We start from the raw sequence: 21,409 nt of genomic DNA on the forward strand, positions 1-21,409 counted from the left end.
TCCTATTTCTTTACCAAAAGATTGTTTTAGATGAAATAATGGTATTTGGAATTTTAAAAAAGCTCACACATTGACACACAAAATGCAACAATTTTCTGAGATTTTCTAGTAGAGGGGTTCACTAATAATTCTTATGCTGCACAGAAATAATTTGTGCTCGCGTAAAGTTGAACGTTATCTGTAATACAGGTAGCAGACTTACAACAAATGGACTTACAATCATTCATTTAATGACCATTCAAAGTTACAACAGCACTTTTAAAAAGTGACATGACCAGTTTTCACACATATGACTGTTGCAGCATCCCCAATGGGCATGTGATCAAAATTCAGATGCTTGGCAACTAATTTATATTTATGATGGTTGCAGCAAATCAGGATCACGTAGTCCCCTTTTGCAACTTTTTGACAAGCAAAGTCAATGTGGAAGCCAGATTCACTTAACAACCATGTGACTAACTTAACAACTGCAATGATTCACTTAACAACAGTGATTAAAAATGTTATAAGATAGAGTAAAATCCACTTAATTGCCTCACTTAACAACAGAAAATTAGGGCGCAATTATGGTCATAAGTTGAGGATTACCTATAAAACCAAACCAAACCCCCTTAAGCAGAAGACTTCTGAATACAGAAAGGAATATTATGGTCAAATCCACTTTTATGTATTTAAAACATTGTATAACATTCAAAGTAGGTACTATGAAGAGAAATAGTCCAAAGATAATTAAGCATTTAATATTTCTGATGAAAATAAATAGCATTGTTAACATTTGTGCTTAGAAAAACATTCGTTACTTGAGCATTTCTTAAACTGAAGCCAGAAAGGAATGCTGATTGAAATGCAAATTCAGATATCAACCACTCATTCATTTGAAATGTTTATTTTTAACAGATCTAATAAACATTCTAAGAAGGGTAAATAAATAAAGTTGATGTCAGTCTTTATTTTCATATTAGATTATAAAATGTCTTTAAGTCTTTCAGAAATGCTACATAACAGTGGATAACTTTAGTTACATTTTCACATGTTTCTACACTACGTAGTATAGAACCAAGTAGTCCTTGGTTAATATGGGTAATTGAGACCAAAATTTCTGTCACTAAATGATGCAGTTGAAAAATGCAATTTCACATTACCAAATTGGTTAGACAGCAACCCTGGTAGTCCCTATTGCTGTCATTAACTGATCACCCAGGTCATTAGGCAAGGACTCACACCAAGCCAAGCTACTCCCAGCTGTGTCCCTGTCAGCCCCCAACCTTGGTAAAGTAATGGACTTCCTCCTCTTCAGTTCCCCGCATCTGCCTATATCTTCTCCATCTCTGCCATCCTGTATAACAGCACTGGGACCGTCAACTGGCCACCACCATCCCTAGGCCTTTACGATAGTTCCAGCACACCAACCACTGCCACTCAGGAATGCTGCCTCAAGCCACAACCAACAACCATCCCTACGCCACTGTGCAAAATTTATTTATCCCCACCCCCGCCAGCACCAGAAAGGAGTGCCATTGTGGATAGCCAAAACTAAGATTGGGGGGGCGGGGAGTGGGAGGAAAGTTAAGTGCTGGAGTACCCCTGAGGCTATTAAGTGCTGAATTTTTATCACACAATGGCTGCATAAACTATAATTTTGAGAATTAGTTGAATAGATGATCGTTAACTAAGGACTAACTATACGTGAATTATATTTGTTCAGTTCAAATTTTTGTAATGATATGGCATAAATTCCATAAATGTTTCATAAATTCTTTTTTTTTTTTTCTGCCTGGAAACTTTTACTTTACAATCTTCTTTATTCAACCTATATAGCATGCTTTTCACTTCATGAAACCAACAAATCTCAATATAAATAAAAACATATTGAGAATATCAATGTAGACATTTAGTACTGCAAATACATATTCCTCTGGATTCAGTCGGTAATGATGCCTCTTTCCCAGCATTAGCTGTGTGTCGACCAACAGGTACTTTTAAAAAAAACAAGGAAAAAAATGCAGTTATTGCATTTATGTTACTAAATCTTTGTCTCACTTGTCACTGAAGGTACAATTTATTTTAAAAGCAATTATCTAGCAGAATAGTTTGCATCATTAACTGTTTTATCACCTTAACCTTCAAAGGTCAAGTTAAGTGATTTTAATATTTTAATGTGGTAAAGCTCCCTATTAATAAAAAAAACAATCCCTTTTTGTGGTAATTACTAATACAGTGATATCTTAAGGTTTGTATTCAGAAAATAAACTTATTAGAAACTAAGCAAAACAGATGGTCATAAATTTGATAACCTAATTCAGATAATCATTCAAGTCACATTTTTTACAGAAATAAGATGTAATGAATTTCAGTCTTACACAGTGCTGTTTGCCTCTCACTCTATGTGATATAGGTTCAATCTGTAGCTAATTTAAATTACTTACTATGCCAAAAAGAAGTGTTCCAATACCAGAATAAAATACTTCGTCCAACTGCAAAATAAGAATTTAAAATTAAAATTAAGCAAAAACAAAGGTAATTAGTGTTCCTTAAAACCTAGTAGTATGCATATGATCCACACACTAGAATAATTTGGTGCTCTTCATTCTCTGAAGGCAAATATTTTCCTTAGGTTGAAGATTTGGCAAAGATTGAAGTTTAATATTTTTTAGTATTTAGTATTTATTTGATTTGTCAATCTCTTACAAGATACAGGTATAAGAATAAATATAGTTTTGAATACATGAGATACATACTTATAAGAAAAATTAAAAACAATAGGACAGGGATGGTAGGCATGATTGGTGCACTTATGCACACCCCCTACAGGCCTCCTTAGGAAAGGGGTGAGATCAATAGTAGGCAGGCTAAGGTTAAAGTTTTGGGGGTTTGGGGAAGAAACCACAGAGTCAGCTAGAGTATTCCAAACAATGACCAATCTGTTGCTGAAGTCTTATTTTCTGCAATCAAGTTTGGTGCGGTTAACCTTGAGTTTGTATCTATTGTGTGCTCTTGTATTGTTATGATTGAAGCTGAAGTATTCATTGACAGGTAGGACATTGCAATGTATGATTTTATATGCTGTATTTAGATCGGACCGGAGGTGGCGTAGTTCTACATTTTCTAGGTCTAGAGTTTCAAGTCTGGTGGCATAAGGTATTCTGAAATGAGTAGAGGAGCGGAAAACTCTTCTTGTGAAATATTTCTGGACTTTTTCAATTGTGTCAATATCACATACATGATATGGGTTCCAGACTGATGAGCTGTATTCAAGTATAGGTCTAGCAAATGTTTTGTATGCTCTAGTTAGTAGTGTGATATTACCAGAGAAGAAGCTATGTAGGATTAGATTAACAATTCTTAGTGCCTTTTGGCTATGTAGTTATAGTGGGCTCTAGCACTTGGATCATTTGAGATGAGTACTCCAAGGTCCTTGACAAAGTTTGGATCCTCAACCCTCCCCCAAAAAAGTAGTTGAAGCTACTTGTTTAAGAGTTGCCCTTCTTTTGCTTTTAAAATGAATAGAACCAGTGGTCTACGTCTGCTCTGCAAACTCTTGTCCTGATACTGCAGGAAAAAAAGTTTTTTTGACTGCGAGTTAAATGAGGGCCCTATGGGTAATGACGGCTAATGTAACATCTCTTCTTGATGGTTTGGTATCCTTCAGATGCCCTTCTTATTGGTATGCTTTCTAAAGCTATACTTCACTAAATTGAGCCTCACTCCAGATCATAATCCACAAGGCCTCTTCAGAATACGGTAGTGACATTTTTCATCTGCTATATCTACCCCTTTGGGAGTTATCAATTAATCTACCATGATGGAACTCCTCATCCAGATAATTAGCTTATATGAAATTGCATGTTAACTGCCGCCTTCCTAGCTCATTTTTTGCATGCGGGCATTTCATACACTTATTCCAAAAATATATCATATTGGGGGGCACCTTTCTGTCTATTTTATGTAGAGGATTGCTCCTTGGATTCTTTCTTTTTGCTAGAGAGCTAGCATTAGCATATTTTTGGCATTATACTTTTATCTGCTTACCAATTCTTGTCCCCCCCTCCCACCCTGTATACATTTACCTTTTGTTAGTTAAGTGTCTGCTTATGCTTTCAATAAAAATTCCACATATCACTAATCTTCCAGGTCGTTCAAATTTTGCCTTCAATTGCATTGAAAGGCAGTACCATATAACCTATACAACTGTACCAGGAGACCAGAGGTTCTGACCAGTTCTGGAGAACCGATGATAGAAATTTTGAGTAGTTCGAAGAACTGATAGCGGAAATTTTGAGTAGTTTGGAGTACCACCTCTGACAGGCCCTGCCCCATCTATTCTCTGCCTCCCGAGTCCCAGCTGATCAGCTGGGTCTTCTTTTGTTGCCCTGTGCAGGAGAACAGAACTGGAAAGCAGGTTAGTGGGGTGGGGTGGGAATGAAGATTTTACAATATCCTTCTCCTGCCACGCTCACCAAGGTGCCCACCAAGCCACACCCACAGAACCAGTAGTAAAAAAAAATTGAATCCCACCACTGCAGGAGACTCCATATAATTGCACAGAGCTGAATTTGGAAAATCAAGGGCTGATTTAGCAGAATTAAAAGTATTTGAAACCATAATTACCAGATAAAAGCTAAAATTATTAGAGTTGTATTCTTCCTTAGTCTTTAATAAGATAGGAAACAGCTTATGAAATTAAGGATAAAATAGATATAAGAAAAAAGTTGTGAGACAAAAAAAATGAAACTACTTCACTTACTTGTGATTGCATGAAGATACAAAGAACTCCAGTAATTGTCAATGAAAACAAGAAGACTAACAATATTCCAGATGTGATGGTAAGTTCCAACTGAAGAGAAGCAACAATGGAATCAACACATTTTTGTCATCTCACAAATATTAAAATCTAGAATATTTGAATAATGATGATCCAGTGTAACTAATACACTGGAGTCCCTACCAAAATTGGTAGCACTGCTAAATATTTATTTCTTAAATTTATATGGCAGTGAACACAAAATTAAACAGAACATTGCACCTGGGATGATGGATGACTCACACATACACCATAATTCCACTAACGTGGAACAGCTTAGCTAACTGCCCTTGCAAAGAACCAGGTCTTGTTGTAAACGGCAACTTTGAGGAACTCAAGATTGTTCCATTAAGAGTGGTGCCCAAAACCACAGCAGAATGAAAAGCAGTTAATCGGTTGGAGAAAGACAGGACTTTCCACAAGTGCACCAGACGGTTGCTCCCCATAAGGAACATGTCCCCGGTGGATTTAAAGCTCTTCCGAATCTCTCAAAGTTCTAAACCCACCAGAGACATGCTACTTGTTGGGTCTGATGATGGTTTCTTGAGGAAGACAGGCCAATAATACTGCCTCAGAGATGAATTCACCCCTATTTGAATCCGATTACATGTTTCTCAGAAAGGTTTAACCAGCCAGGAGTGACACAGATCTAAAACACAGATGGCTGAATTGAGATCCCAATTGGATCCTGTCCACTGTTTTGGGACCAACAATAACTAAACAGCCATAATAAAAAATCTTCACTTTATATCTTGGATGTTTTCCAGCAAAGATTTCCTATATGTGATAAAAGTATATTTATTAAGAGTTTAGTTTCCAGGTAAAGTAGCAGAAAACACAATTTTTCTTCAGCTAAATAGTATGATTTCTTCTTTGTATGTAACTTAGAAATACTGTTGAAAACTAATTCGGAGATCTGGTGAAGAAAATTGTGGCTATTAACAGTGGAAAAAAAGATTTCCTTTCCCTGTCATTCCACTGATTTCATCTGATTCAACTCTCCGGGTTTACAGTTTATTTTAATGCTGATAAATATACTTCAGAAAAAGATGAATCCAAACATTTTCTATTGGAATAATTTTAAACTTTTTTATTTTTGTTATTTTTCAAATATAAATACCAATATGTTGGTGAACCTCATACAATTACCACTTAATTACCACTTATTCAACAACTTTTTTCACATACTAATTTTTATTATTCTAATTGTAATATTTAATAAAATTACTATAAAAATGTAGATTAGTGCTATTTATTTTTATTGTTTTAAAAATAATAACAGGAAAAGGAAAAAGAAAAGAAAAAACAGGTATAAACATTTAAAAATTACATGATGCTAAAAAGTATGTTAAGAAAATACAATAGAAAAAATAAAATATGACATTAAAATGATTTACAGTATATAATTACGATTCTATATATAATTATTCAATGCAAACATTATGCAGATATAGATATACACATGTGTATAGGTGAATTTCTAATATAGTTATATAATTAATAACTGTTATGATTTTAACCTATATTTTGAATAAATGAGACCAATATTTTATTATACTTATCCATACAAATTCTATGTCTATAGGCAAACAACTCATATGTAGCAAGTATAATTAGATCTCCAATCCATTGAATAAATGGGCTATATATTTATCTTCTAATTCTGCAATATCTTCTAGCTACAATAAAGGCACAAAGAATTTATTTGCGTTATCCACTGGTCAAATTCCATGTGCTGGGAATGTGATTCAAGTTGTTATTCTCTAAAAACGTTAGCCTTTGTTACACAATTACACATATATTCCACTACTTTCTCCCAAAACTTAGTAAGTATTGGATGTTGTGAGGCTTATGCTTTTAAGGAAGCATTATCCAAGAAAATACTGTCTAGATAATTCTTTTCACAGATCTTTAATATTACAAACATAACGGTGTCCAATGCATTATAAATACTACTTTGGTCGTAAAAGTTATAGTTTAAGGCCGATTGACATTTCTGCTACAAAAATTAAGATACTCCCATTAGCTAGACAATATAGAAACCTGTTTATTCACTTCACTTGTAGACATTTCTAAAATTCTGTTTTACTTTGTCATTATGGGGTACTGATAGTACATTAATGACAAAAAAATTAATTTCAATAATTGTAGAATCAGGCTGCAATATAACAAAATTGACAATAGTGAAGGGAGTCTGATTACAGCTACACTTGTAGTTCAGGAGACAGAACATACCTGATTTTTAATTGTGATTTAATTGTTCAGGTCTCAAATGGTTCTGTAGGACATTTAAACAGTGACTGCTTACTTTTTTCTGAAGAGCAAAAAAATGCAGTCCCAATATCACTAATGAAGTAGAACCAACTGTCCACATCAACATGTCTGCATCGAAGAAGCTAAAACCAAACACATAAATATTTTTATGACATCTATAATCACATCAACACAACACAACACAATGCAATTCAATTTATTTATTAACAACTTACGCATCAATGGATCCAAGCCATGTACCCATGAGGATTGTCTAAAAATAAAAATAATTATTTATTACTACATTATTCATGTATTATTAGTATTATCTTACATAATAACTGTTTTGCATTTGTTTCTGAAGGAGATTCTTTTCAATTCAGAAAAAATATAATTCATTCTACCATATATAATTTTTACATATAACTTCCCAGCCAAAAAAAACCTATATACTTAACAGTATTTGTTAGAACAGATTGTATAGATATGTTTTGTAAAATTATGGTAAACTGAAAAGGTATATATTGTATTAAAATAATCTAGATGAAGCAATAGAAAGGAAGCTCATGAATGTGCAGATGGAAGTAAAAGCCAATGTTTTAGAAGAATTTAAATCTTTAAAAGACATGAACACTGGGTCCCATTCAACAAAATGCAATTGAGTGGTGAGAAAAGTAAGGTTTTACACTTAGTCAAGAAAAAACAAATGCACAGATATAGAATAACACTGCTCGCTCAACAGCAATAATTGTGAGAGGGATCTAGGAATCCACTAAGATAACCACATAAGTATGAACCAGCAGGATGCTGCCAAAAAAAGCCAACACAGTCCTAGACTGCATCAACAGAGAGATAATATCAAGATCAGGTGAAGTATTAGTACTGCTATATGCTGCTTTGGTAAGATCACACTTGAAATACTGCATCCAATTTTGGCCACCACAGTACAAAAAAACCTTGTTGAATGCAAAGAGCAAAAAGGATGATTATGGGTGGGAGGCTAAAACATACATTGAACGGCTGTGAACTAAGTAGGTCTCCTCTAATGAAGAGAAGGGATGATAGGATAGAAGTCTTCCAATATTTGAAGTGCTGCCACAGAGAAGAAGGGATCAACCCAATTCTCCAAAGCATCTGCCAAACAGGACAAGAAGTAAGAAATGAAAGCTTATCAAAGAGAGTTCCAATCTAGAACTAAGGAGAAATCTCCTGAGAATCAGAACAATTAGTCAATGGAACAGCTTGCCTCCAGAAGTTATGAATGCTCCATCCTTGGAGGTTTTTAGGAAGAGATGGATAGTCATTTGTCCAGAATGTATACCCAGGGGCTGGACTAGATGACTTCTAAGGTCCCTTCTAACTCTGTTATTCTGTTATTATTCACTTGAAAAAGTGCAAATGACAATAGAATCAAATAGCTATTGTATGTTTCAGGTGCATTCCTAGATGCAATCATTTATGAAATGCAGTTACCCTTGTGCACCATTAATAATAACCATTAATAATGACTTGTGAACTATCAGTAATGAAGATCTGTCTCTGGGGTAATTAATTAAGTATCTAGCATAAGTAGTCAGGTCAGGATGAGCAAATATAATTTATAACATGCTACAGTAAAAACCAACAATAGCAGAAAATTAATTTTAACTGATTCAGTCTGACAACTTTGACGAATGTTCTCAGGCTATTTATCCCAACACACTGCATATTCATAATGCTATTATATGCAATATGGGGATGAAACAGCATTTTCCCAAAACTTATTTTGGGAATGTAAATAGCTGTAGTATAGGAAGTACAAACTTTCTGTTGTTTTGAACTTTATATGAATTAGATTAGCTTTCTCTTTCCTGATGTTCCATTAGTCAAGCTGGATGGGACTTGAGGCAATATTGGCAGAAATTTTGGTCCAGCACATTTCAGTCTGGAATGGAAAATATCACAGTAGAATGTTCTGTTTTCATTTTTACTGTACAAGGCAAGTAATGCATTCTTCAAATTGTAAAGTAGATGCAGCAAAAGATAGCAATGACATATATAATAAACGGATATTAAAATATTAATATATGATACAGAGCATTACCTTCAAGAGATACTTACAAATAATGCTAACAAAATGATATTCAAAGGAAATTTTCTTCGGGCTTGATCACAGCATGCTAAGGCAATGACCATTATCAAGATTGCTGGTCTAAAATCAGATAAATATCTTAGAGTTTAAAAGGCCCTGTTATCTTACAACTGATATTGTAATAATAAAAATTAACATTCAATAAATAATTATAGGTAAACCACATTGACATTTAATAATCCAATAAAATCTCTTTAAAGGAAAACAACATTAAACTAGATTTTTACACTTCTTTAAAAGAAATGCAATGATGAAGCTTAATATATTACAGTCAACACATCATTTCTCAAACAGCAAACCTCAGTTCCAAATTTCACTCTAACATTGAATTAATAATTGATGCAGGTCTCCTATAAATAGAGCTGCTTCTTTCAGTGGAAATTTGAAAGGACAATTTTCAAACTCACTTACACAGCCCCAATAACTTAAACTGAGTCTTAAGAGTAGATCTGGGAGGCATCGAAACTTGATAGATGAGTAGAATCACCCCTTGCCCATTTTTGTTAGAAGACTGGCATCCATTTTTAAAACCTCAATAAGACAGAGTTTCTATCTAATTAAGGTATTAGAATGCTATCATGATTATTATAAGAATATCACTGTATCCATAATTCAACTAAAAGATAAATTTACTTCTGCATCTAATTGACCTTGGCTAATATTTGAGGCTAAGCAGGGCTGATTATACATAGGTAGATATTTTGGTGGATGTCCTCCTATTAAAATGGAAGTAAAAAAATTTGGAAAAAAATGGCAAATCACTTCCATATTGTTACCAATAAAATAATGTGGTTAGAATCTCCTGACATAGAGTATTACATTAAATACCAATGTAAATTAGCTAGAGAGTGGAAAAGAAACCAGAGTACTAATAAAGTAAATATGAAGATGTCATCTTGTCAATTCTATTAATATATAGTTTTTCAAAACAGAATTTTATAGATTCCTAATTGGACCATTGGTTTAGGATACTTGAAGGCAATGGATTAACATTTATAGCCAAGATAACTAATTACATTAAAAAGATATGCAAAAGGAACAAATAATATCAATTTTTGTTAAAAATATAATCTTTGATGAAATTTTTGATAGGTGATCATCATATGTTAAACATACAATATAATTACTTAATATAATTAAGTACTGTTTCTCAACTGCAGATAAAACTGGTACTACAAGTAGTTGGGTTTGCTTGCTCTGAGATGTTGGGCTTTTTAGTTTTACTAAGAAACAATAAATATTTACTAAGGAGCAGGTTTTAATAATTGACAATTGTATATATAATACTTACAAGAGACTATAGCAGAACCATGGACGTCTCTTAACCCATATTTTAAGGAACTTCCTAGACCCAAACAATTCAAATATGGTTAAAGAAAGGATACAATGGAAATAATTAGTAATTTATTCAATTAATTTTAAAATATTTCCATCTCATGGTTCTATATTCAGTAGGGATCAAAGCAATATTAAAATAATGAGATTGAAAACCCAATAAAACATAGAAAGCATGATGGATCTTAATCAACAGGAGGTTAACATACAGAAAATATTTTACAATTATTATATCTTAGAATAATTTATACAGGAGAAATTACTTCTTTTATAAAAATCACCTTTGGGTCAGTGAAAGGTGGTAGGTATGTAATGCTCTTCCTACTTTTTCCTATAACAGTAGCCCTGTAAGGTGGGTTAGATCAGGGTAGGCTGCTGGGAGTTTGCAGGAGTTTGGGAGAGCCCCTAGCTTAGATTCTGTGCAGATCGGAGAACCCTCAAATCCCACTCCTGGCTGATCCCACCCACCCCTCCCCTCCCCGGAGTCCCCACATGGCCTGTTTTGGATGCAGGTAAGTGCAGGGCGCATGCAGAGGTTCAGGGAAGGAGAAAAATAGGTCTCTAAGAAGTTTGGGAAGGCCAAGGCCAAAAATGGGCCTGTTTCTGGCTTCCAAAGAATCTCCACAGCCGGGGGAGGCCATTTTCATCCTCCCGGAGGATTGAGAAGAACCCTGGGAGGGCAAAAAAAAAAACCCACACCATGGTGCAGGAGGCTGATTAGGCCATGCCCACCATGGCCACGTCCACCCAACAACTGGGCAGAGAACCTATTGCTAAAATTTTTGAAGCCCACCCCTTTGGATTTTTTTCCCATCCAAAGAAACAAAAATCAGCTGCAAAGCAGTGGTTTAGTAGCAGAGTATAATTTTTAACAAGAGGAGAAAAACTGTCACTTATAAATCTGTAAGTTTAGATTTTGCATAAGTCCATTATGTATATTTAAATGGTACTTAAATGGTTTACTATACAGCTGAGCATTTTTCTGCATTTAAAATTATATTTCAAATCAAAATTTGACATAATTTGTGGGTGCTCCAACACTGAAGATTTTAAAGAAGAGATTGGACAACATTGGTCTAAAATATTATAGGATTTCCTATTTGAGCAGAGGATTGGATTAGACGATCTCCAAGGTGTCTCCCAACTCTTTCTGTTATTCTAGCTGAAATGTAATTGTTACCCTTGTTACTTTGTGAAAATAGAATTAGCTATTTAGCACATAATTCTCTATATAACCTAAATAATAGGCCTTGTGTCCCAGATGTAATTCAAGCACTGGAAAGATAAGAAACAGGAAACACTTTCTCTATCCCCTTATTATTCAAATCCCAGAAAACATGGAAGTTCTATAATGAATAACTTATTAGTCATTTTGAGTCATATGAATTGTTCAATTTTTCTTAAATTGCACCTTATTATTTGCACAGTGTGTTTTCCCCCTCGCAGTAAGAGAGGAAATATTTGAATCCACCAAAATGAAGTCATGGGGGAATAGAAAATGAGAAAAAGATCAAAATATTCACATCAATATTGAGAAATTCAGTTGGTAAGAACATGCTGCTTGGAACGACTGACGGCTGTAAGAAAATGCACCTTCTGCAATATGGCAAATAACATCAAAAAAATATACACAACCCTCAACCATTGACAAGATACTAGACATGCTGATATGATACATTGATGTAACCAGATCTATCCATGTGGTAGATCTCCTGCACACATCAAGTGGCAGACATGTTTGGCTGTAAGCAAAACACTGGTTTTTCAATGGTGTGCAGTATTTAGTAATTCATATGTAATGGAACAAGTTGAGTATTATACTGCATTATTATTGGAACCATTTGCTGCTGAACATAGGTACCTACTACAGTTATTTCCCAACATCATAGGTGGTATTCAGCAGATTCTGACCAGTTCTGGAGAACCGGCAGTGGAAATTTTGAGTAGTTCTGAGAACCGGCAAATACCACCATTGACTGGCCCCGCCCCCATTTATTCTCTGCCGCCCGAGTCCCAGCTGGGTCTTCTTTTTTTGCCTTGCACAGGAGAACGGAGCTGGAAATCAGGTTAGTGGAGTAGGGAGGGAATGGGGATTTTTCAGTAATCTTCCCCCAGGAGTGGGAGGGAATGGAGATTTTGAAGTATCCTTCCCCTACCACCAAGCCACGCCAGCTAAGCCACGCCATGCCCACCAAGCCACACCCATAGAACCAGTAGTAAAAATTTTTTATTCCCATCGCTGTCCAACATATCCTGATGACACCAAGTTGGTGACAGCTGCAGTAAAGTACACTTACCAGTAGATGAACAAACATATTATAGCATCAGTGTAACCCAGTTGCAATGCCAACATGAGATATAATTTCCAAAGAAAGCCTAAAGAAAGAAAAGAATAATTTCAGATTATATATTTAAAACAAATCAGACAATCAAGTTTTGTTTGGAAATTAAAAGATATCCAGAAAGCAAAAATGGCACTATTTTAATAAATTCATGATTTATTCAGAACATCAAATATGTAAGATAAGACAATGTAAATAACATTTTATGTTCCCCAGCTTATTCCTCTCAAATGTAATATCCCTCAATTGCTTTTTCAGACACTGAACAACTGTGTGTTCAACAACTTTCTTAGATGAAGAGCAAAAGAGTTTCTGCCATTGTTTTCTCCCTATGATTATCAACTCTTTAGTCCTGTGAATCAACCAGGAGACAGTAAACAAGTATAACTTGATGAGATGCATAAGATGAATCAGTGGTGGGATTCAATTTTTTTTACTACTGGTTCTGTGGGCATGGCTTGGTGGGCATGGCAGGGGAAGGATGCTGTAAAATCTCCAGTCAGAGGTGGGATTTGCCAGTTCTCCGAACTACTCAAAATTTCCACCATCGGTTCTCCAGAACTAGTCAGAACCTGCTGAATACCACCTCTGAAAGGAATATGTTGTTAAACCCATAATTTCCATTGATGATACAGGGAAATAGTTAAAATATCCTTTGATTTTTTTTTTACTTATTTGATTACAGATAGTCCTCGACTTATAACCACAATTGAGCCCAAAGTTTCTGTTGCTAAGTGATGCGTTTAAGTGAAGTTTGCCCCATTTTATGACTTTTCTTGTCATAGTTGTTAAATCAATAACAAGGTTGTTAGTTAAGTGAATCCGGCTTCTCCATTGACTTTGTCAGAAGGTCGCAAAAGGTGATCGACCTCCCTGGGACACTGCAATGTCATAAATACGAACCAGTAGTCAGGCATCTGAATTTTGACCATATGATCATGATCAATGCTGCAATGGTTGTGAAAAATAGTCATAAGTCACTTTTTCAGTGCCGTTGTCATAGTTCCGTGACATATTTTGTCTAGCGGATTAAGGCACAATATTCCAATCCTTTCTAACTTCCCTCGCCCTTCCCACCCAAGAGTGGCAACTAAGAAATGAAGCGAAAATAAACATGTCTTTGGCCAAAGTTGTTTCAAAGTTGACAGCCGTTGCAACTTCAAACAGTCAGTAAACAAACAGCTGTAAAAGTCCAGGATTACCTGTATTTTTTTCTGCATTAAAGAATAACTAATGCTGAGAACAACCAAGAGCATTTGCTGAATTCAAAATAAAATGTTTTGTATCTTCTTTATGTTGGCTTATTGAAAACATTTTCAAGAAAGAAAATGTTTCATAAATGAAAAAATAATGTTGATGGGATATGAATGGATTAGTCTCTGCTGCCAAACAACATTACAGCTGGCAGTGGAAGTGAAAGAGACTTTATTAAAATTTCATTCTAGTGAAATTCCAGGAGTGGATATCGGAGATTGATCACCAGTAAAGAAACTACTTTCTGTACTTCCTTGATCAATTGCCTGTATGCCACATAGCAAAGCATATATCACAAAGAATGAGTTATTAGGATGGCCAGATATTAGCAAATTCATTTTCTGATACTTGGGGGAGGGGATTGAAAAAGGAGTAGCAGTGGAAACAATGAACTCAAAGTTTGCATGGTGTAAATGTCAATAAATCAGCACTGTCAAAAGTAAAAAAAAACATCTCTACTATTCTTTAATGTGTGTTCAAGTCGGAAGGGAATGGCTTTCTAGAGTTTCTATTTCCTGAAGTTCTTGTTCTTCTTGATGCAGCTGTCTGTTCACTTCTCATCACTAGGTAAGCAAGTAAGCAGAAACGAAGAGTAGTTACAAACTTAAGCTAGATTGCCACTTGCATATTAAGCAAAATCCGGTAATTATTGTAAGTACTGGGATATGCAAACATTTTAGAATATATAATTATTGGCCAAGTGTGATTGGACACAAGAAATTTGTCTTTGGTGCATATGCTCTCAGTGTACATAAAAGAAAAAAAAGCTTCAAATTCAAAATATATCTTTTTAAGTTTGATAGCAATTTTGAATACTTCAAATAGAGGACAAATTTAGATTTGAAATAGGATTATTTCAAATTCCAAATTGTTCAAATTCCTGCTACTTCGTGAACTGAACTATGACTGTTTAAAGCCAAATGCATCCAATTCAAAGTATACCCATTATCTCTGAATTATCTTTGTTATTGTAGGTTAGACTCCTTACAATGAATATTACAAAATGTTGGATAAAGATTCAATGATAATAAATCAGTTATATTTCCTGGGAAGCTGAATTTAAATGGAAGAAATAAAAAGATGTTTATCTTCAACCTGAAGTAACATACATTCCATGACCAATGACCATGTGATGAGAACTATTGTCAACTTTATATGTAGTTCGATCCTACATGTTCTTGACTTGCCAGAGATTGTTGTCACTTACTTCTGCGAATGGCTCTGTCTGCAAATGGACCTGCATCTTCAACAATATTTAGCATGTGTTGCCGTCTTCTGTGCGATGCTCCCCGTCTTGGATGTCTGCCATACGATGGAGAAGATCTTGTTCTTCTTACATTTGATGGAACCCTTTCAAATTTTGATGAAGCCTGTCGAGCAATTATTTTCTCCTTACTTTGTGGTAACATATCTTGCTTTACAAATGACCTCACTGGACCTGGAACTTTTGGAGAATCACCAGCAGGATGTAGGTATTTAATGTATGCTATATCTCCACTTTCCATCTTGGATAATTCCGTTCCAGTTATACCTATAGATGAACAGAAATACAGTCATTACAATGGTTATTGTGCTGCTGAAATTCTTTTCAATTTTGTTTTCTTCTTCCTGCTGCATATGAGGTATGCCCAGCCTGGTGCTTTCTGAGTTATCTGCTAGCTGTGCCAGGCCTTTTTCCTGAGATTATGTGCTTTGTGCTGTTTTTTTCTGAGGTTTTGAAGCCTTCCAGACTGGCCATGCCTCATCAACAGCAGGAGATGGAAAAAGCCAGCTGAGGAAAAAGGAGGCAGTGGAGTCCTGAGTGACCAAAAGCTCACAGATGGGGAGAGATAAGCAGGTGGGGGAGAGTTAAAGAGGAGTCAGTCTCTTACCTTACCAAGGCTCCTGACTGGAAGGGAGCAAGCTGGGAATCAGGGTAAGACCTTTCTCAACAGCTGGTGAGATTCATTTAAGAAGGGCAATGGGGGTGTTAGAATTGCAATATGGTCATGTGACATCCTTTTTTTTACAGCTGCATCACTTGGCAATTTCAGTCCCAATTACTATCATTAACAACTACAATCTGTTTTTCTCCGAAATAATTTAGGTTAAATAAAGTATTGTAAACCAATGGGCAGAGTAAGCTATTACTTGGATGGTTTTCATCTTTTTTAAATTGTCAAAGTGGAAGTAAGAAATGTTGACGTTTCTTTGCTGTTTCCCTGCATTATTTTTTACTTTCTACTGCAAGCAACAAAAAAGGATTTAGGACACTTCCATGGCTGGTTTAATTTTTTACCTCAGGTTATAAGTGTTGTAGTTGAGCAATGAGAGGCTAAACCAGGGCATGAATGCAACAAGACTTTATTGAAACAATAAAGGACTGAACGTGTTAGCCCTGCCTGGAGCAGGCTCACAGCGAACAGCGGCTGGCCGGACCCTGCAGCTGGCTTTTATAGCCGGCTGTCGAGGAGGCCAGCCAATGAGGGGCAGCAAACGCCCCCGCAGCATGAACGGACCTGGGTGGGGACTTTGGCAAGTTCCAGGGACATAACACCCTTCCCCCAGATGCGAACACGCATAGTCATTTAAATAAGCGGGCGGTCTGTGCTGGCGCCCGAGCGTCGTAACTCCGGTGAGTTACCAAGCGTCTCAGAGTTCGAGGAGACTGGTAGGGTTGGTGATGGGGTGCAGCCTCGTTCTGAGGTCTGTGCTGGTACCGGTGCAGTGCTTCTGGGCGGCGATGTCGTGGCCCCGTCTGCCGGTTCAGGTGGAGGGCCCATCGGGCAGTCCCGGTCTACTGCCTGCTCCCTTGGCACGGGTGACGGTGGTGAAGGGTCTCTGGCATGGTCTTCGATGAGAGTTTGGTGAGGCACCTGGGGACCGACCTGAGCCCACGATCCGGTACTGGCGAAGGTACCCTGTCGCTTCCTTAGTTGGTCCAGGTGCCTTCTCCATATGCGGCCGTCTTCCAGCTGGACCCGGTACAACCTGGGGCCGGTGATGGCTACTATCACTCCTGGAATCCAAAGTGGGTCACCGGCATAGTTCCTTGCGAAGACATGTTCCTGCAAGACAAAATCTCTGACCCCCGTCATTGAAGCGAGAGGGGTGTCAGGGCAATAGTGAGGGTGGAGCCTATCCAATACAGTTCTTAGGCGTCTACCCATCAGAAGTTCAGCTGGGGATTTGTTGGTGACCATGCAAGGGGTTGAGTGTTGGCTTAGCAAGAAGCGGGAGAATCTGTGATGCCAATCTTCTTTGCTGAATCTGGCTAACGTTTCCTTTGTGGATCTAACAGCTCTCTCCGCCAGCCCGTTGCTGGCAGGATGAAAGGGGGCCGTGAAGATGTGTCGGATGCCAAGATTGGTGGCAAAGCGGCTAAATTCTGTCGAGGCAAACTGGGGGCCATTATCCGAACTATGGTATCTGGTAGCCCGTGTGTTACGAATAGGCGGGTCAGGGCCTTGGTAACCGCTTGCGTGGTGGTCGTGGATAGTTGGGCCACATCGATCCATTTAGAGTATGAATCTACGACCACCAAGAAGGTTTTGCCGTGTATTGGTCCCGCCAAGTCAATGTGTAGCCTTGACCAAGGCGCGTTGGCGCTCTCCCACTTTGTGGGGGTGGTGACTAGAGGGGATGGTCTGGATTCCTGACAGGGTTGGCAAGAGCTTACCCACTTGACGATGTCGTCGTCCAAGCCAGGCCACCAGACGTAACTCCGAGCCAACGCCTTCATCCGGACGATGCCCGGGTGGCCCTCGTGTAATGCCTCTAAGACTGGTGTGCGAAGCGAGGCCGGAATGACAACTTGGGTGCCCCACAACAGGCAGCCCTGTAAGCTGGATAGTTCCTGTTGACGGGTCTTAAAAGGTGTGAATTCGGCTGCGAGGTTAGAGCCCGGCCACCCCCTCCTCACCCAGTCCAGTACCTGGGCGATTGTTTTGTCCGTCCTGGATTTGGTGGTGATGTCGAGGGCGGTGACAGGAAGGTCGAGCTCGGTGACATCGAAGATGGCATGGACCGGGGCCGGGTCCTCAGCTGGAGCTGGCAGGGGGCAGCGGCTGAGGGCGTCTGCGTGGCTTAACGTTTTGCCTGGGCGGTGGATGAGCTTGTACGAGTAAGCCACTAGGAACAAGGTCCACCTCGTCATTCTGGGAGACAACACTTGGGGAGTCTGCTTGTCTCCAGATAGAAGACCCAGGAGAGGCTTGTGATCCGTGATTAGTTCAAAGTTGTGGCCAAAAAGGAATTCATGAAATTTCTTTACCGCTGCCACTGCGGCTAAAGCCTCCTTGTTGATTTGACTATAGTTACACTCTGTTGCTGAGAGCGTTCTGGAAAAGAAAGTGATTGGTGCCTCGGAGCCGTTGGGTAGTCTATGGTTTAATACGGCTCCAATCCCAAAAGGGGATGCATCCGCTGCTAGTACCAATGGGAGGTGTGGGTCAAATTGAATAAGGACTGCGTCTGATGTGAGCAGTGATTTGACCGCGCGAAAAGCGGTGTCTTCCTTGTGGCCCCAGTGCCAAGGTGATTTTTTATCTAAGAGCCTGTGTAAAGGCTCTGCTACTGATGCTTTGTGAGGTAGGAATGACGCATAAAAGTTCAATAATCCCAAAAAGGCTTGTAGCTCGGCTTTAGTGGTTGGCGTGGGTGCCTCATGGATTGCCTTGACCTTGGATTCTAGGGGGTGAATGCCTGAGGCATCAATTCTATAGCCCAGAAAGTCCACTTGTCTAGTGGCAATGGCACATTTCTCCCTTTTTAATTTGAGGCCATGCTGTCTGAACCTGTCTAACACTGCTCTGACTCTCTGGAAGAGTTGGGGTCTGTCCCTGGCGGAGACCAAAATGTCGTCGAAGTAGGGTACTACGCCAGGGAGGCCCTGAAGTATACGCTCCATGAGGGATTGGAAAATGCCAGGGGCAACACTTACGCCAAACTGGAGACGCCTGCACCGGAAAGCACCCCTGTGGGTCACAATCGTTTGTAGTTCGGCTGTTTGATTGTCAACAGGGAACTGTTGATACGCTTGTGACATGTCCAATTTGGCAAAAATGTTGCCAGGCTCAAAAGTGTGCAATAAATGTTGAATGACCGGGACTGGGTAAGCGCTAACTTGTAGAAAGCGGTTGATTGTTGTTTTGTAATCCGAACAAATTCTCAGACTGCCGTCCTTTTTAAGGGGTGTGACAATTGGCGTCTCCCATTTGGTGAAGTCTGTCGGCTCAATGACCCCTTGCTTTAATAATTTATCCAGTTCCGCGTCTAGTTTAGGCTGAATGGCAAATGGAACTCTACGAGGTTTCAGCCGGACTGGAACTGCTTGGGGGTCAACTGCGAATGAGATGGGAGTACCGTTATAACACCCCAACTCATCGCTGAATACGTCTGAATAGTCAGTGAATAAGGAGTCAGTGTCAGAAGCTGAGACAGCATGGACTCCTGTTAACCCTAGGCCGAGGTAGGGGAACCAATCAAGCCCCAAGAGACTAGGGAGGTTGCCGTTAACTACCACTAGAGGCAGGTGGCCTTTGAAAGCTTTAAAATTAACAAAGAACTTGCCTTTGCCGAGTACTGGGATGTCCTTCCCTTGATAGTCCCTCAAGGTGAGCTGGCACTTCTGGAGCTGGTCTCTGGATAGTCTGGGCTGGATTCTCTTGAGAGTGTTCCAAGAGATGATTGAGAGCGCTGACCCTGTGTCAACCTCCATACGACAAGGTTTACCTTCTAATAAAATGGAGAGTGTGATTTTACTTATAGAATGACAGGTGTGATTAGCATGGTAGCAAGTGTGACACTTTAGTACTTGCCTTTGGAGTCCAGAATGGGACAAGGGAGGAACCTTTTGTGCAGAGTTGTGCGCGGCCTGGCAGACTCTGGCGATGTGCCCCTTTTGTGGCAATTGTTGCAGGTGGCGCCTTTGAATTTGCAGGTAGCTCTCGAGTGAGGACCGCCACAGGATAGGCATAGGATGATGTGCTTCGGTGAACCGTTGCTTTCTTGCCTGGTTCCTACCTGTGGTTGTTTGGCATGAGCGAGGCGGTGGATGTCTGTTTGATCGTCGGGAACCTCTTCGCTGACCACCTCTTCTGAGTGGATGGTGGCATAGCTTTGTTTGGGAACGGGACCTTGAATCTCGGTGGCTGATTGCGTTGCCAGTTCCGCAGCCAAGGCTTCCTCGACGGCCTGGGAGAGGTTGAGATCCTTCTTGGCAAGCAGTCGCCTTTGGAGGTGAAGGTCCTTGACCCCGCAGACGAGCTGGTCGAGGAGCATGTCATCTAAGTAGTTCCCGAACCCGGAGTGGAGGGCTGCAGTCCTCAAGGCGGCCATGTACTGGTTGACGGTTTCTTTTTCAGCTTGCTTCCTCATCCGGAAGGTGAAGCGCCTCGCGATCTGTGAGGGCCTAGGGGAGTAATGATTGGTGAGAATTTCTAGCAATTCTGCCCAGGGAACATTCTTTAACTCACGTGGAGCGACAAGTGCTGTGGCTGTATCAAAAACGATGGCTCCGCAGTAACTGAGGAAGAATGACTTCTTTCTGTGCTCCCCCGCATCAGCCAGACCAATGGCGTCGATATAGTGATTAAAGCGATTTTTGTATGACTCCCACTTTTCTTCATCCGGCTTGAACGGTGGGAAGGCTGGGTTGGAGTTCATGATGAGGACTTCTGCAGGTTTATGCTGCTGTGAAATCTCTCTGGGACAACAAAATGGCACTAGTGCTCGTGTCAGGCAAGTGACTTCAGCTCTGGAGAGGCTCCACAGAACCTCTCTGCTCTCTCTGGGCTAACAATTGTGGCTAGGCTGCAACGGCTGTTGGCAGCGTTTTGAATTTCGCGCTCCTGGGGAGCGTAGGCGGTAATGGCTAGCCGCCTTTGATAGCGCTTCAAATTTCGCACCTGCGTAGGCGTCAGTGACTCGGAATAACAGCACCGCGCTGTTTTCCGGCAAGAAATTCAAACGACAGCCGTTTGAATTTCGCGCTCTTTTTGTGTTGAGCGGCTGCGGCTCGCAGCGCTCCACTTTCCCCTGTAGCTTGCTAACCAAGCGGCTACAGACGCTTTTTACTTTCGCTCTTGCTGACCGAGCTCTCCGGCGGCGCGGCTGCGGCTCAGCAATTTAGTGATTTCAGCTGTTGCAGATTGCCTCTGGTAGCCATCCCATCCTCGTCGCCAGTGTTGTAGTTGAGCAATGAGAGGCTAAACCAGGGCATGAATGCAACAAGACTTTTTATAGCCGGCTGTCGAGGGAGGCCAGCCAATGAGGGGCAGCAAACCCCCCGCAGCATGAACGGACCTGGGTGGG

The 21,409-nt window shown here is 39.3% G+C and overlaps 1 protein-coding gene across 1 annotated transcript; it reads right to left on the reverse strand.

The window, feature by feature from the left end:
- Nucleotides 1–1,826: 1,826 nt before the first annotated feature.
- LOC113451352 (protein lifeguard 2-like) lies at nucleotides 1,827–16,878 on the reverse strand. The gene is made up of 9 exons (XM_087917138.1): nucleotides 16,740–16,878; nucleotides 15,324–15,647; nucleotides 12,818–12,896; nucleotides 10,477–10,530; nucleotides 9,155–9,245; nucleotides 7,291–7,328; nucleotides 7,110–7,197; nucleotides 4,745–4,834; nucleotides 1,827–1,976 (listed from the first exon to the last, which is right to left on the reverse strand). Exons 1-9 carry the CDS (start codon nucleotides 16,876–16,878, stop codon nucleotides 1,827–1,829), a joined length of 1,053 nt encoding a protein of 350 aa, XP_087773264.1.
- Between the last annotated feature and the right edge of the window lie 4,531 nt (nucleotides 16,879–21,409).

Source organism: Pseudonaja textilis, chromosome Z (assembly GCF_049901715.1).
Source record: "Pseudonaja textilis isolate UNSWEBS1 chromosome Z, rPseTex1.2, whole genome shotgun sequence".
Taxonomy (NCBI): Eukaryota; Metazoa; Chordata; class Lepidosauria; order Squamata; family Elapidae; genus Pseudonaja; species Pseudonaja textilis.